This window comes from Balaenoptera musculus, chromosome X (genome assembly GCF_009873245.2).
Source record: "Balaenoptera musculus isolate JJ_BM4_2016_0621 chromosome X, mBalMus1.pri.v3, whole genome shotgun sequence".
NCBI lineage: Eukaryota > Metazoa > Chordata > Mammalia > Artiodactyla > Balaenopteridae > Balaenoptera > Balaenoptera musculus.
In genome coordinates this window covers 113,466,527-113,484,096 of record NC_045806.1, presented here as the reverse complement: position 1 = coordinate 113,484,096, position 17,570 = coordinate 113,466,527, and the positions used below count along the sequence as shown (strand labels likewise).

Below are 17,570 nucleotides of genomic sequence, written 5' to 3'. Positions count from 1 at the left end.
TATTGTACTTTGGTTAAGGCAATTATTTTCCCCAGACACCACCCCAAGCAGAAAGCTCCAGATGTTCTTTGGTCATAATGGGAGAATGGATTGCAAGTTCTGGTGTTTTCCAAGCTTGCATCCTCTCATCCTCTCCCAACTTTCTCGTTTGGAGCCCTGAGTTCCTTTCTCTCATCTCTCTTTTCCTGCTTGGGTTCCATCTCCCCTCACCTTCCAGAGGCAAATTTAGATTTGCACCTTTCCTGCCTACATCTCTGAACGTCTTTGTCATAAGAGGTATTCTCTAAAATTGCAGTACTACCACTCCACACACCCATTTGCCCAACCCAGATCGCTGGGAATCATCGTAACCCACCTCACCCCCTCACTCATTCACCGCATTTAGTCTCCCAGTCCTGTTGAGTCTATTGACGACACGTCTCCTGCGTTTGTTCCCTCCACTCCATTCCCCCTGACGTTTCTATAGTCCAGGCCACGCCCTCTTTCACCTGAACCATCATCCCTGTGTTTGCTCCTCCTCTGTCCGGAAAAGCCATCCTTCCCACTGCAGCCACAATGAGAGTGATCCTTCTAGAACCCAAATATGGTCATGTCTTCCACACACTGCCACTCCCTGGTCAGATAGTGGGCGTGGAGGCCTGGGAAAATCCCTTACACCAGTGAGTAACGTGGAAGTGTCCGTGAAAGCTAGGCTAAAGTCACAGAAATGGCAGGGCATTCCCCAGCCTCCTGACCCCTCTCCCAGCTGGGCATTTATCATCTGGACTTTCCTCCATCCCGGTGCCATGTTGTCTGTGTACTTGCTAGTCTCCCTCACTGGACGGTGGACTCTGGATCTTGTTCAGTTCTGTACCCGCAACACCATGCACAGTGCCTGACACAGAGCAGACATTCAAAACTAAATAATAAGAGACAAAATACCCTCTCCCTCCAAGGCAATGGGTTAGTTACCTACTGCTGCTATAGCAAATTACCACAAACACAGTGCCTTGAAACAACCTGCACTTGTCATCTTACGGTTCTGTAGGTCAGAAGTCTGACACAACTTCACTGGGCTAAAATCAAGGTGTTGGCAGGGCTGCCTTCCTTCCAGGGGCTCTGGGGGAAGACTCTGCTTCCTTGCCTTTTCCAGCTTCTAGAGACCGCCTTCCTCTCTCTTCAAAGCCAGGAATGCAGCATCTGTCTGCCCCTGCTTCTGTTGGCCATCTCTTTTTCTGAACACAGCCAGGAAATGTTCTCCAATGTTGGGGGCCCGCGTGATTGGACTGGGCCCACCTGGATAATCCAGGATAATCTCCCCATCTCCAGGTCAGCTGACTAGCAACCGTAATTCCATCTACAACTGTAATTCTCTTTGCCATGTCACTATTCACAGGTTCCAGGCATTAAGGTGTGGACATCTTTAGGGTTCATTATTCTGCCCACCATAAGCAGTAATGGGTAAGGGCCCTGAATCCCATATAGCGGTCCCTTTCTAATGCTTTTCACATGATTGCAATGCTTTTACCTAATTGGCTGCAGCTGCCTTTAGATCAAAACCATGATTTAAGTCACCTCTGTGTTCCTCGTGCCTGGTCCAGGGCTCAGACCCTGTGAGGTGCTCAGTGTTTGCTGCCTGGAAGTTAGGAAGTAAAATATTGGTTGGCTGGAATGTTTAAATAGCAACTTCTTGGTTCCCCTTAGAAAAGGGAGCTTTGATTGTTGGTCTCAAGAAAGTGTTAAAAAACCAATTTTGTAGCACAATCAGGGGGTCCTATCGCCATTATCTTGCTTTCTCACACTAAACCGGCTCTCAGAATGGAAAAACAGTCAGCTTCCATGATCTGACAGAAGTCTTCCAGATTTTTCAGATGAAAAAACAGCTCACATGCTTTTTGCCTAGTCCACATGGGAACACAGCTGTATAGGAAATTCAAGCAAACAAAAGAAAAAAATCATGCAATAAAGCCTTGTGACTCCCCAAGCAACCAAGAACTGAATACTTCTCAAGCCATTTTGGTAGGATTAGTATTTAAACACACAGTGAAAAACCTCAGTTCCAACAAATCTGGAGAAATTAAACCTTGTTTCCAAGAAGCGCTCACAGAGCTTTCAATGCGTTTTTCCATCACGGCGAAAGAAAGAACTTGCACAGCTAAGCTGCATCTCTCGAGTGGGATCCCACGCCCATTGGACAGCAGCAAGTTTAAAACGAGCAGGACACCAGGGGGCAGGGCTCCCAGGCTGCACTGGCAGTACGGGTGCCTGGTAAAGGAGAGGGGCTCTTTCACTCAGCAGACAGAATTTTCCAGAAACTATCAGGTCTCATGGAGTTCAGGCTCCAGCAATGACAGCGCCGGCTAAGCCGGTTCTCAGAGTTCAGCCTTCACCGTGGCAACGGCTTGGGAAACCTCCAACTTGCTGAACTGGAGATTCTGAAGGAAAGTCACCCACAGTAGAAGCACGGTCTGCAGAGAGTTTTCCATAATTTATTCATATAGCACCTCATCAGCAAAACCTGACAGAATACTCAAGCTCAATGTCAAGAGCCTTCTGAATCCCGGTCAAAACGTTTCAAGGTACATCACTTCATCTGATCCCTCAAACAGGCCTGGCAGCTACTTGGGGCTGGAACCATACTCCAGTACCTACCACAGGGCTGGCACATGACAGTAGCTCAATAAAGGTTTGCGGGATCCGTCACCTGTCATCATCTTATAAAGGAAGAAACAGCCTCAGAGAGGCTTAAGCAGCTTCCTCAGCATGCCCAGCGGCAGGCAGGGCTGGCCTCCAGCCTCTCTGTCTTCCCACTCCACCATGCTGGCCTTCCAAATCCAACTCAGTAAAGGGCAGGAGGACGTTTCGCTCCTTTTCGACAAACATTCATTGAGCGTCTACCCTAAAGCAGACCTTCCCACCACTCCTCGCTGTCCTCTGCCTGGGCAGTTCCTTCAAGCCTTGGTTTTAGTGTCACCTCCTGAGCAAGGCCTCCTCGATGAGCCCTTCCACGGCCACCGGGCCGCCACCGCCTCGCACCCAGTACCCTCTATGCCGTTTCCTGTTTGGTACTTATCCCTGTCTCTATAATTACTTGATGTGCGTATTTGTCTATTTATGGTTGGCCTTCCCCAACTGGAAGCTCCATGATGGCAGGGTGCCGGCTCAGGCTTTCTGGTGACGCCGTAAGATGAGGGAGACGAGGCCACTGAAACAAACAGCCAATGTGCTCTCAGGTGCATTCATAAAGATGTCCAGAACAGTGGACTTCCGGCACGTGTCTGAAAGACAGGGAGGCGATGGGGTTGTCAGTATGGGGGCGGAAAGACTCAAGGAAGACACACCAGCTCTTCTTCTCCAATATCTGAAGGCTGCGACCCAGAAGAGGGCCGTGGACTTGCCTCAGAGGGGCGGTGGGAGAGGGCTGGAGGGATGAAGTTGCAGGGGCAGGCTTGGGTTCAAGGTGCTCCTCGTTAGGACTGTTGGGTACTTCCTGCCTTGCACACTAATGTGTGAGTACTAAGAGGGTGGCCGGCATCCATTTTATTCCTCTCTATATGTAAATAGCGCAGTACCTGGTACGTTTGTCACTCCATAACTATTTGATTGAGTGAATGTTGTGTCAAAGATCAGTTACAGGTGGAGGCTGTCACTGTTCCCTCTGCCTGGAATGTTCCTCATCCTCACCCCCCCCCCCCCGCCGCCTGTCATCTGCTTGACCCTCCGGTTACTCTGTGGTCTAACCTTAAATATCTCGTCGTCAGGAAAAGCTTCCCTATCCCCCTATCACCAAATTACAGTCCCCTCTCAGAGCCTCCTGTATTTTTCCATCATGTGATGATCGTATTTGATGTTATTTGATGGTTATTTGAGGTAGATATTCCCCTACCCGAAGGCACTCAGTCTTTCTTGCCTGAATGATCCCCAACAATGCCGTGAGATGGCTGTTGGCATCCCCTGTAGAATATGCTCTGTGAGAGCAGGAACTGCTGTTATTTGCTGCCATAGCCATCGCGTGGGGCACAAAGCAAGTATGCAAATATTTCTTGAATGAATTAACTTTACAACTAAGAAATTGCTGAAGGCTCAGCAACATGTAAGTGGTCGACGTTACACAATAAGCCAGCAGTAGAGTCTAGATTTGAACCCAGGTCTGTGTAACTCCAAACCCTGGGTTTTTTCTACTACACCAAACTCTGCAGGTGCAGAGCCATTGCTCAGGACCTCGCGGTCTGCCATAAAAGGTGGGCCCCTTGGTGAAAATGTTGGAAGGCAGAGTGTGAAGGCATGGCACTAGCCAGGTTGCCTCATCCATGGGCTCAAAGAGATACAGGAGGGCACTTCACTAAGAATTCGAGAAACTTCCCAACCAGGGGAACTTGTGTCTGGCGGCCAACAGTGCAGCAAATGGAAGGACAGAGCTGAGACTTCATGCCCTACCCTGGCCTGATGACAAGCAGGTGGTGGATGGGCAGCAGGATGGACGTCTGCAACTCCTTTCATCACCCTTCTAGTTATACTCAAGATGGACTAGCCCATCGCGTGCTACTGGAGCTGGAAGAGTAGCAGGTAACAAATCTAGACTTTGGATTTGAATCCTGGATCTGTCACTTACTAGCAGTGTGCCAACTTCCCTCCACCTGAGTTCCCTCATCTGTGAAAGGAGAGTAACACAAAGCATGATTAAGATTAGATTAAAATGTGGATGAAAAGAACACCTCCTATATACACTGCCTGTATCTAAGGGGGCTCAAAAAGATGAGAACTACTATTTTTATCATTCGCAGTTTATTTCAAGTCTCATACCTCAATGCTGCATCACCTGTGTGCGGTACTTCCTAGCAAGGACTTTCTGATCAAGTCAAGACATCTACATTTTCATCTCCTTACACCTGTGCACTGAGTCAGGTAAACCAATAGACTTGCTCCAATCTAACGCAGGGTTTTATTTGTGAATTAGAAAACGTGAGTTTGTTCAAGAAACGAGCCTGTGGTGTGGAGGCCACCAGCCGGGTCTCTCACTGGACAGTGAGCAAGGAGGCTGGGGTGGGGGGCACCCAAAGACAATCATGGCGTGCTTGGCGCCAATCCTGGACTAGGCGAAGTTGCTGTCAGCAAACCCCAACCTACAAAACTTCTTACGTACAAAGAGAAAGACCTGTCTTTAACTTGGAAAAAGGACTATTTGTGTGATCGTGCTCTCAACCCAACTTGCAACTGCCTTTCTACCTAACTGGATAGAGAATTTACTCCCCCCATATAATGGAACTAACATTTTCATGACATTATCCACCACTGAGCTAACAGGCTACAAATCAATATAACAGAATTCGACTGCTTTGAGTCGTATTTCTTAAATGGTCCCATAAGCAAATTCATCCAGCCTCACACATAAGCACCAAAAATTTGCCACCCCGTAAGTTACGTTCCATTAGGTTTCTGTTTGTTGCTTTTTAAAACATCAGTCTTCCCCCTTTCCCGGTAGGTATATAGGTAGAAAAATAAATGAAGTCAGCACTCTTTACTTCTCACTAGAATAAACTGTGACTCAAACACTGTGAGTGGTTATTTGCAAGGCTATAATTTTTTTAATGACAGATTTTCCTAAAAGAAACCACTATAACATCTGTCCAAGAACTCCAAGGGAAAACAAAAAATACATAAAAGATTAAAAGTCTATTACTTTAACAGCACATTGCCAAACACGGACAACTAGGATAAAATGCCAAGGAACCTTAAAAAATAACTTGAAAAGATGCAACGTTCAAGTCATTCAAACGTGTAGGGTCCACAAAGAACAGAAAAACAAGTCCGAGAACAGTTCTACTTGTGCATGATGGGAACTCAGACTGTACCTCATCCAAGTTCATTCAGGTGTCTCAAACCAATAGATGTATGAGCAGAGTTTGTTTTTTTCTTCTTTGCTTGGAGATGCGCACGCAGATTAGAGGAGAGGAGAATCTTCCAGATGCTGATGTAAGCGCAGCAGGCTTGGTTCCCCTCTGATAAAGTACGAAGGCAGATTTAGTTGACTCAAGCTTTATCAGTTTCCCTAAGAAAAAGTCTTATGCATGCTGAAACAGACGAGTTACTGACTGAATTTGTCATGCTAAGTATTTACAGCCATTTTCATAAAGTGAGCTCAGTAACTTGACAGGATAAAAAAGGTAGTTGTGAATTTCTTATATAACCTTTTACAATGTGAATGACTTTGTGGGTAAATGACGCTGAAGTTCAAAGCCCCTCAAACACACATTAACAAGAAATTACTGACTGCATGAAGAGGCACACATCGTAGAAAATGCACACTTCACGGGGTTCCTGCATAGCAGGAAAGTCGCTACCACTACATAACAAATGGCTATGCCAACAGTTAGAGCTGCCACTCAAGGGTCCAACAGTAGAATTCCCTCAAAATCGCAAGGAGTGTTTGCATCACAGCGAGGAAACCTTTGGGAAGACAAGTACATATTTTGTTTGCAAAGATATTTTGTGTTGGACAATTTGAACATCACATAAACAAATCCGTTTTTGAATTGGGTACAATTTAAGGCAATGCTACTCAGACCTGAGGGGGAAAAAACCCACAGAAGTTTCTAGTTTTCTTCTGAAACTTTGACGGGTCAGAATCAATGTCGGAAAGGATCCCCCTGCTAAGCATTCAATGCACCATTAGGTATCTGCAGCTTACAAAATAGAATCCACTTTCATACTCTGAATATGAAACGGGCAATGTTATGTACTCTTCCTTGAAAACTGTAGAAAAACAAAACAAACATGGCAGCTTAGGTATTTCATATTAAAAAGTCACATGAGCATGAAGACAACTACACCTGGTGCACACAAAGGAGCAACCGCCCTCACAGCAAGCTCTCCGCAGCGCTGTATTTCTCTCATGACTGGCTGTGGTGTAGTGTGGAACGGTCATGGATTCATAAATTAACTTTTAATATCAACTACAGACTAATGAATGACAATTAGACACAAGTAAGTTCAAAAATTTTACATTTTGCTCCTGTTTGGCTGCTAATGAGCAGCGATTTAAATCGATATAAAAACTTCTGACCACAAAGCTTGCTATACAGATAAAGTACATACTCAAAAAGTAAGCAGCAATTGAATTTCTTATTTAAACTTATCTGGTATATAGTATTTACATATTTGGGGGGAGAGCTCTCCAAAACCACCATGCTCCTTACTCTCCTTCCTGGCCTCTGCCCCCTCTCCGCCTGCCCCAGCCCCTCCAAATCGAAATCAAGTGCTCTGAACTATATACAACTGTACTTTGGCTAAGTGGGCTGGATGGCGCGACTCCTTCCCAGGTCTTGGAGTGGAAGAAAAGAAACAAAGTCTTGGAAGTCATGTGCAGCCTTCTTTTCCGAGTAGCAGTGTACTGTAGCCAACAAATCTGTTCTTTTCACGGCAAGGGGGGCAAAGGGCCCCCGCACTTCACTCCCCAATCTGAATGGGGCAAGATCCAAAGCCACTGGCCTCTCGCACCACAACAGGCCACCGGACATAAAGGAAAGGAAAAGGTCACGACAGAGGCAGCAGCAATCAACACAAGTTTCCCGACAAAGGAACTTCTCCTGCTAGCACTCCCTCCTTCCTCTCCCTCCCCTCCCACAAATTCATTGCCTTAAAATTAATTCATATCACGAGAACTCGGTACTCCGGTTAAGTGTCAGGTAAATATAAGAAAGAGTAAATCTGTCACCTTGTATACTTGAACTGGGACATAAAGCTTGGACACACGACATCACTGAAATTAACTTTCTAAAACAGATCCGGTCTACATAGTGCAGCCAATAAAACATAAGAGTTTGTTCACAATCTGCCTTGTACAGGGTATTTATAGTCTTTCGATGCCATATAAATAGCATTTATACAGCTTAAACATTCAGAGACATGCACTGGGACTTTTTAGGTAGTACGAATTTCTTCACAATCACATGTGCAAATTTTACAGATCACTAAGTGAGTAATTAGTAAGCTTAGGCTGGACCGTGTCTTGTATTATCTAACAAATTTAACGGGGGTTCAGAGTCATCCATAGGAAGAACCAGGCGTGTTCCCCGAATGACCAGTTCGTGGTCCCCGAATGCAAGTTCTCGATCCAGGGCATCTTCAGAACTGTTCCCCATAAATCTCCTAGGGGCACCGGACGAGGCTGATTCAGTGTTCACAGTAGAATCTCCATACGTCAAACTAATATCACCATCATTGAGAATAAGATCGGAGTCATCATCTTTCAACTGTTCCTGGTTCTAAATTCAAATAAAATAAGTTTTGCGAATTGTTATGAAATTCAAGAAACATTTCCAATAGCAGAATTTTCAAGGATGCCCTATTTAAAACGCTTTAGGGGCCGCTCCCTGCCCTCAGGATAAAGTCGAAAGTCCTCACCTCGGCTTAAAAGACACTGTGCGACTTGGGCCCCTCAGCTTCATCTCCCACCACCATCTGTTTCTCTGACCCCACTCGCCCCACTGCGTGCCCGAAGACTGAAGTGCTGACAGCTGCCCCAAATTTCTCGTGCTTTCTCTTATGTCCTGTCCCCTCTCCCCTCCTTCATGTAACTAGCGCCTACTTATCACTGAGGTCTTGGTTGAAAAGTCACTTTCTCCCAGAAGTCTTCCTTGATCATCCAAGGCTAGCTTAGGTGTCCTCCTGTATTCTCCCCTAGCGTCCTGTACTTAGTCTTCTCCCTAGAGTGGCACTTACCCCTTTGCGTAACTGCTCAGGGGGTGGTCTGTGCCACACACACCCCCCGCACTAGACCCTAAGTCCCTTGTACGCTGTACTTCAATCACCTAACAGTTTGGGGGCACAGAGAAAGTATTCGCTAAATGTAAGTTCAATTGATTGTTGAACAGATTTATATAAATGAAGCTTTTACTGCCGTATCAACAATACCTAGAAATATTGAACCCTCACTACACACTTGTCACCCAGCTCAATGGGCTTTGGTTCTAATGGAAACTTTGGGGGCAAAAAGAATATAAATAAATAAAGTTCCAGAAAAGGGAAAAAATGTCTAGCATATATAGTGCCATTGTGGCAAATTAAAAAGTGTACATGTGCACAGGAAAGTCTAGAAGGTATTCAACAAAATGATGATAGTTAGTTCTGCATGACAGAATTGCTAGTGGTTTTTATTTTCTTATGTTTTTGTACTATCTGAAATTTTATTATAATGAGTACATATTACTTTTAAAAATCAGAAAGTCATTTTTTAAAATATAGAGTAAGAATCATTCTAAATACTCATATTGATCTAGCAAAAAAAAGTCTGTGACTAATACTCCTTGAGGGAAGTAGAGCTGACAGAAACATCCTACACTCAGCTCTCCTATCCTGTGCGTGTTTAAAATCTTTAAATTTGTCTAAGATGGTCAAATAGACTGAGGGCACGATTGGACAAAAATTTTTAAACTTTAAAAAAATTTGCTGTTGCTAGAAATTTGCCTAAATACTCAAAGACAAAGACATGTGAATTAAAAACCAAACAAACCCATTCCGCCAACCAGCCATAATCCCTTCCTGCCCAATCCAGTTATAACAGTTAAGTCTAACAAGCGTGTCTATCGCTTAATTCAGCAATACTCAAAGCTCTGTGGCACCTTCACTCGTCAGCAGGGGCTCTTCAGCACCTTCTAATGCCTTTATTAAGTTTCAGGTTTGGGGCAATATCTACCAAATTTTAAAATGCATATGCCTTTTGACCCAGCAACTTAACCTTTAAAATCTATTCTTTAAAACTTTATATTCTTGGGTAAATTTATATACACAAGGATATTCACTGTAAACACTGTTTGTAATAACAAAAACACAAAAGGAGGAACAATGTAAAGGTCTAGCCATAGGGGACTAATTAAATCAATCTTGGCAAAAATGGACTCTTAGAAACGTATCCATGCTGTATCATTAAGTGAAAAAAGCAAGTAGCAGGACAACACTCTTATTATGATCCCATTTGTGTAAAACAATAACAAAGAAAGCTATATATACGCATATATATATACACATATAAGTTTGTGTAGATAAACTATATCAGGGAGTATCCAAAACCCTTAATAAAGACTGCCTCTGGGGGATGGAGGTGGGAGAAAGAGAGCGACTTTTATTTTTCACTTTGTACATTCCATACTGTTTGACTATCTGGCTGCAAGCATGCTACTTTTATAATTTAATAAGTAGTTAACATAGCAAAAAATAAAATTAAAAAATTAAGTTTTATGGTTGTTACGGGTTACATGGTATCCACCACCCCCCGCACACACCCCCCAAGAGATGTGAAATCCTAACTCCCAGTACCTGTGAATGTGACCTTATCTGGAAATAGAGTCTTTGCAGGTGATCACATTAAGATGAGGTCCTTGGTGTGGGCCCTGATCAAGTATGACTGGTGGGTGTCCTTATAAAAAGGGGAAATTTGGAGACACAGACACACACGCGCACACAGGGAGAATGCCAGGTGCAGATGAAGACAGAGATCTGTGTGATGCATCTTCAAGCCAAAGAATGCCAAAGATGGCCAGCAAACCACCAGAAGCTGGAGAGAGCCCTCGGAAGGACCCAACCCTACTGGCACCTTGACCTCAGACTTCTAGCCTCCAGAACTTGAAACAGTAAATTTCTGTTGTTAAGCCATTCAGTTCGGGGTACTCTGTTATGGCAGCCCAAGGAAACGAACAGAACAATGCCGTATTTTGCTATCCACAGGACACACAGGCATTGTGGAACTCTTCTGGCTTTTGGTGATGGCGAGTGGGTCTTTGGAATCCCAGAGCCAGACCTCACTGACTTAACTGACAAAGCTGGCTGACCCCTCAGCACAGAGCCACATGGGCTAACAGGGTAAAGAGGGAATGGGGGCCGTGCTTGATATGGGAGCCTGGGCGAAGTGGGAGGGAGGGACAAGACACGGGGTGTTCCCCCCACCCCACCAGTAGTCTGTCGGAACTGTGCACTGACTCAACGTAACACAACACTGCAGGGTACTCCTCCCTGACCCAGGTGCCACCCCTGCTAAGACCCCTCTTCCCCATCCATTCTCTGTGGGATCTGCTCTAAAACACCACAGAGGCGGTCATAGGGAACTGGAGGGTGCACGTCTACACTGCTTTACCACAGCCTCATCTCTCAACTCAAGGTGTTGCATCAGAGTAGTCAAAATTGGTGGGTTGTGTTAACATGGGCACTTTATTTGATGCACCAGATTATTTTTGAAGGGTTGGGTTAGAAGTAAAGGCTTTTAAAAAAGAACTTGAAAAATTAAATGTTCATATTTTTTTTAAATGTTCATATTTTAAAATAAAAACTGGTTAGCATTTGTCATTTCTTTCTTTGTGGCAATACCTGCTGAATCACTAATCTTATGTTGGCAGCTAAGGAAAAAATATGGAATCTAGATTATATCTAGATATATCCATGCCTCCCAGCGATACGGAACACAGGTAGATAAACTTTCCCTGATACCCGAAATAAAAGAGCATCTGTTACACTTTAGGGGCATCAAAAAATGTTTTAGTAATCCTCTCCACATGACCGTGACGACCCTGATTTATAGATTACAATATACGCAGTTAGTACTAAGCTCAGGCCACATGCTGCAAATAAATGAAAACCAGCATGGAAATAGAATTATTTACTAAAATCACTGACAGTAAGATGAGATGCTATTCTATATCTTTTTTCAAATGACGGCTCAAAGGCTGTGAATTATATTTATAGATTTCAGTGCATTTTCTGGCTGAGCAAAATATGTTTATATTCCTGCTTGTGGATTTTATACCTTAAACGCAAGCAAAGCAAAACAAAACAAAAAACCAGTAACCCATCCATAGAGCAGATAATTTTAAATTTAACTTAATGAAGAACTTAGGTTCTGGATAAAACCAACTTACCTCATAAGCCTGGGGGCTGGTTAGGCATCTCGCAACGGGTCCACAGCAGGCAGGGAGGGTTGTCGTAAGAGGAGGCCCACTGTGCGTCAGCAGAGGCTTCAGATAGCTGTGCCAGTTAAGGAAGAGCTTCATTCCTTTCTTTACCAATTTAAAAGAACAATCTGTTTGATAACAATCACTGTCACAGTGTACCTACCAATTCAGATAGCAAATGTTGTCCCATTTCATGACCCTATTATGCAACGGGAGGGAGATTTTATTATTATCTCTGTTTTACAAATATGGAAACTCAGGCTCATAGAATTCAATGATCTGCCTAAAGTCACACAATTAAGTAAACGGAGGACCAATACTCGAACCCAGATTGGTTTGATTCCAAATTCTATGCCCTTTCCACTACATCATATTGCCTTTCTGATTTTACTAAAGCCAAAAGGAAGACAAAATCACTCTCAATTTAGTGCTGAAGGAGACACGGAAGAAAGTAAAGAATGGTAAGAGCCTAAAAAGAGATTAAATATTCCAGCAGTAGAATATAGTAATAAAAATGGTTTTAATTATTTATTGTAGATTCAGCTGGCCTCTTCAATGAGTTGAAACTTTAGTATCAAAGGAAACTCAATTCTAAAAACATTTAAAAAAATTATGCATCATGAGGTCCTCTGTCATAGACTCTTATTTCAGTATTCATCTATTCTCCAAAAATAAAAATAAAAACAGATGCAACAATATATTTGATACTCAGAAGAAAAAAAGAGGGAATCATGAGAAAAAGCAGAAAAAGGGAGAAGGACACATACATATTCGCTACTTTCTAAAATTACAACTTAAGGTTGTTCTCAATTAAAAATGAGGAGGCCAAAGAAATTTACATAAATTCACATATTTATAAACTCTAAGATTAAAGTACTTCATATAAACACACTTACATAGTTCACAAAACATCTTGCCACACAAAACCACTGAAAATCTGGAATGACGAATTCTACTAGTGCATTAAGTACAGAAAGTACCAGATCGTAGTTTAGCGGTACTTAACAGGCTAGTACTGAGGCTAATAAGTCTTGGTATTTAACTCTATAAGAACAAATTCCCTAAAAACTAAAACTTACCAAATATTGACAAAAGAAAATCTGAATAGTCCTGTATTTATTAAAGAAACTAAAAACCTTTTCATACAAAAAGTTCCAGGCCCAGAAGGCTTCACTGGTTAAAATCTTCCCGGCACTTAGGAAATAACACCAATCTTACACAAACTCCTCCAGAAAAACAGAAAAAGAGAAAAATTCTTCCCTACCCGTTTTATAAAACTAGCACAATCTTCCTATAGAAACTTGACAAGGACATTACAAGAAAAAAAAAAATCACGAGCCAATACCTCTCATAAAAAGACACAAAAATCAGACACAAAATATTATCAAATTAAATCTAGTGACATACACAATGAATAATATCATAATCAAGTGGGATTTGTTCCAGCAATGTAAGATTGGCTTAACATTCAAACAATTGATGAAAATCAGCAAGATAACACACTAAAGGAGAAAAAAATAAATACACGATCATCTCAGTTGATGTAGAAAAAGCGTCTAATAATATTCAATACCTATTTATGATAAGAACTCTTAGCAGACTAGAAATAGAAAGGAATTTTCTTGCATTGATCAAGGATATCTCAAAAACTGACAGCTAACATCATACTCAATGGTGAAATATTGAAAAATTTCCCCCTTAGGTCAGGAATAAGACAAGAATGCCCACTATCATCACTTATATTTAACATTGTACTGGGAATGTCCAGCCAATATAATAAGACATAAAAAAAAATACAAGGTATTGGACAAGAAAAAATAAAACATTATTATTCACTTGGTTATACGCATAGAAAATAGAATCTAAAAACTATTAGAAATGTAAGTGAACTTAAGATTTCTGGACACAAGGTCAATATATAAAAAATCCAATTGTATACCTATATATTAAGGGCAAAAATGTAGAAAATAAAATAAAATGAAATACATACCATTTACAATAGCACCAAAAATACCAAATATTTAGAGATAAATATAATGAAAGATGTGGAAGACCTGTCACTAAAAACTATAAAACATTAATGAGAGAAGTTAAAGAAGATCTAAATAAATGGAGGGATATACCGTGTTCATGCATTGGAAGACTCAATATTGTTAAAACGTCAGTTCTCTCCAAATTCATCCACAGATTTAATACAAATTCAATACTTGGCCAGCAGGTTTTTTTGTGTGTGTGTGTGAGCGTGAGTGTGCATGTGTGTATGGAAAATGACAAGTTGTTTCTAAAATTTAGATGAAAATGCCATGGACCTAAAATAGCTAAAGCAATACTAAAGAATGACAAACCTGTAGAATTTCTCCTATTGGATAGCAAGACTTATTAAAAAGTACAATAATTAAGAGAGTGTGGTATTGATGTAAAAATAGACAAACAGAAAAGACGGTCTGGAAACAAGAGCCCCCCGACTTATATGGCCAAATGATTTACAACAAAAGTTCCACTGCAATACGGTGGGTTAAGGATGGCATTTCCAATAAACGGTGCTGGGTCAACTGAATACTCATGGGAAAAAATAGGTCTTGACCCACACCTCACACTATACACAAAAATTAATTTGTAATGGATCAAAGACTTAAATGTGATAGTTAAGACAATCATATGTTTAGAAGAAAACATAGGAAAATATCTTCATGACCTTGGGATATAAAAGATCTCTTAAGACACAAAAAGCACTAACCATAAAAGAAAAGATTAATGAAATAAACTTCATTAAAATGAAGAATTTCTGGGCTTCCCTGGTGGCGCAGTGGTTGAGAATCCGCCTGCCAATGCAGGGGACACGGGTTCGAGCCCTGGTCTGGGAAGATCCCACATGCCGCGGAGCGGCTGGGCCCGTGAGCCACAACTGCTGAGCCTGCGCGTCTGGAGCCTGTGCTCCGCAACAAGAGAGGCCGCGATAGCGAGAGGCCCACGCACCGCGATGAAGAGTGGCCCCCGCTTGCCACAACTGGAGAAAGCCCTCGCACAGAAACGAAGACCCAACACAGCCATAAATAAAATAAATAAATAAATTTTAAAAAAATGAAGAATTTCTGTTCCTCAAAACACAGGATTACAAAAATGAAAAGATGAGCTATAGATTGGGAGAAGATAGTCACAATACATATAACTAACAAAGAACTCAATTCAGGAATGTAGAAAGAACTACAAGTAAATAAAAAAAAGATAAGACAGTTCAATTAAATAGTGAGCAAAAGAACCGAACAGACACACTTCATAAAAGAGGATATCCAAATGGCCAATAAACATACGAAAGGAAACCTCACTGGTCATCAGAGGAATGCAAATTAAACCACATGAGATATCACCACACACCCACTGAAATGGCTAAAATTTCACAGGCTGACAAATACCAAGTTTTGGAGGAGATGTGGAACAACTTAACTTGCTGGTGGGAGTGTAAATTGGTTACAGCCACTCTGGAAAAAGGGTTGGCAATATCTATTAAAGCTAAACATACACTTGCTCCAAATTCCACTCCTAGGTATATACCCAAGAGAAATGAGTGCCTATGTTCATCAAAAGATGTACAAACAGGGAATTCCCTGGTGGCGCAGTGGTTAAGAATCCGCCTGCCAGTGCAGGGGACACGGGTTCAAGCCCTGGTTGGGGAAGATCCCACATGCCGTGGAGCAACTAAGCCCGTGCGCCACAACTACTGAGCCTATGCTCTAGAGCCTGCAAGCCACAACTACTGAGCCCACGTGCTGCAACTACTGAGCCCGTGTGCCTAGAGTCCATGTTCTGCAACAAGAGAAGCCACCGCAGTGAGAAGCCCGTGCACCACAATGAAGAGCAGCCCCTGCTCGCCGCAACTACAGAAAGCCTGCGTGCAGCAACAAAGACCCAACGCAGCCATAAATAAAAAAAATTAATTAAAAGATTATTAAAAAATAAAAAAGATGTACAAACATTTAGCTTTATTTATAGTCATCAAAAGCAGGAAACAACCTAAATGTTTATCAACAATAGTTTCTGAGATATCCTTGACCAAAAAAAAAAAAAAAAAAGAAAAGAAAACCCCCAAAAACCAAAACCCTGTAGTATATTCATACTATTTATGGAACACTACACAGCAATGATAAAGAATGAATTACTGGTACAGGCAACAATATAGATAAGTTACACAATGTTGACTGAAAGAAGCAAAACATAAAGTCATACATAATATATAATTCCATTTATATGAAGATCAAAAATAGGTAAAACTAATTCATGTTGCAAGAAATCAGAACAGTGGCTGCCCTTTTGGCTGGGATAGGGTAGGCCTTCAGGGAAGGCATTACTGACTGCAGGGAACACAGGGAGCCTTCTGGGGTACTTGAAATGTTCTACATATCTTTATATGGGTGGCAGGCACACAGGTGTATACGTAAGTCAAAATTCATTAAGCCGTACCCTTAAGATTTGTATACATTACTGTATTTAAGTTATATCTCAATTATAACAAATGAACAAACTGACTGCACAAAGGAACTGAAATCTAGAATGATGAATGATTAATTCTACTAGGGCACTAGGTATTAAAATTACCAAGTCTTAGTCTAGTAGTACTGAGTCAAACAATTCTTGGTGGTCACTTCTATAAGAATATAAAAAAATATTATTCTACTCCTTCTCTACATTAGGATCATGTAATTCTTTTGTATATTATGCAGAAAATATACAAAACATTTATGAAGGAAAAACTAAACAATTTTTGTTAAATCAGAGGGCTGAAAAAATCCCAAGAGATACGGGAGTGGCTTATACCCAAAATGCTGATAATGGAGCCAAAAGTAATGACATAATCATTAAACAATTTTAAGGAGCCAGGATCTCTCTCCCTCTAATAGGAGTCTTAATACCATAGATAAGTGAGCATTCATGTTTCCATATATTAATTTTGAGTCCTTGCAAAAAGTGAATGTAAAAATCTAGCAAACAGAATACAGTAAATAGTAGCTTCAAATGATAATTGTCAAGCGCATTTTTCTTAAACATAGAAGGTTTTGATCAGAAAGTCAAAAGCAAGGGAAAAACATTTTACATGGTTGTCCCAAATTTGCTTCAATGGAACATAAACCAGGTTTTGATTCCCTTACTGATAAGTCTCAGCCAGAAAGAACGCCATGGTCCCTTTTCCTAGTTCAACTTTCAAATAAGAAATTAATTTTAATAAATAGTGAGTGATAAAATGTTTTTTAAAAGGCATGATTTAAACAGGTTATTATATATAACCCGACCCAAAGTATAGCTATGAAGAAGACTGTTACGATAGGACAAGAAAGAAATCTGGTAAACAATGAAGCACTGGCATTCTGAATGGAGAGGAGAATCTCCCAGTCTGTGGAAAGGTCAGAGAAAAAAAGACATTGCTGACTACTGCGGTACCTAGCATCACTGAGTTTCTCATTCTCATGTTTTTCCCTAAGGCAGTCTTTCCTCTTTTACTCTAACAAGCACACTGACAAGCACCAACAAATCCCTTTTGCGGCATTCACTCAGTTAGCTAAAGAACAATAAATACTAAAATTATTAAAATATTAAAAATAAACCTATATATCAAAACAAGTCTATCATAAGGGATCCTGAGTCCCTGCACACAGCAAG

General features: G+C 41.5%; 1 protein-coding gene across 4 annotated transcripts in view; it reads right to left on the bottom strand.

Annotated features, from left to right (window-relative positions):
• Nucleotides 1-5,538: 5,538 nt before the first annotated feature.
• The window catches only part of SLC9A6 (solute carrier family 9 member A6), a 57,675-nt gene continuing 45,643 nt past the window's right edge, over nt 5,539-17,570 (bottom strand). For all 4 annotated transcript variants that reach the window (XM_036840163.1, XM_036840161.1, XM_036840162.1 and 1 more), the window contains 2 exons: nt 11,886-11,991; nt 5,539-8,243 (listed from right to left, as the gene is read on the bottom strand). In XM_036840163.1, the coding sequence (XP_036696058.1) occupies nt 7,971-8,243; nt 11,886-11,991 (379 nt within the window). In that variant the 3' untranslated portion in view covers nt 5,539-7,970. The remainder of the gene's footprint in view (nt 8,244-11,885; nt 11,992-17,570) is intronic.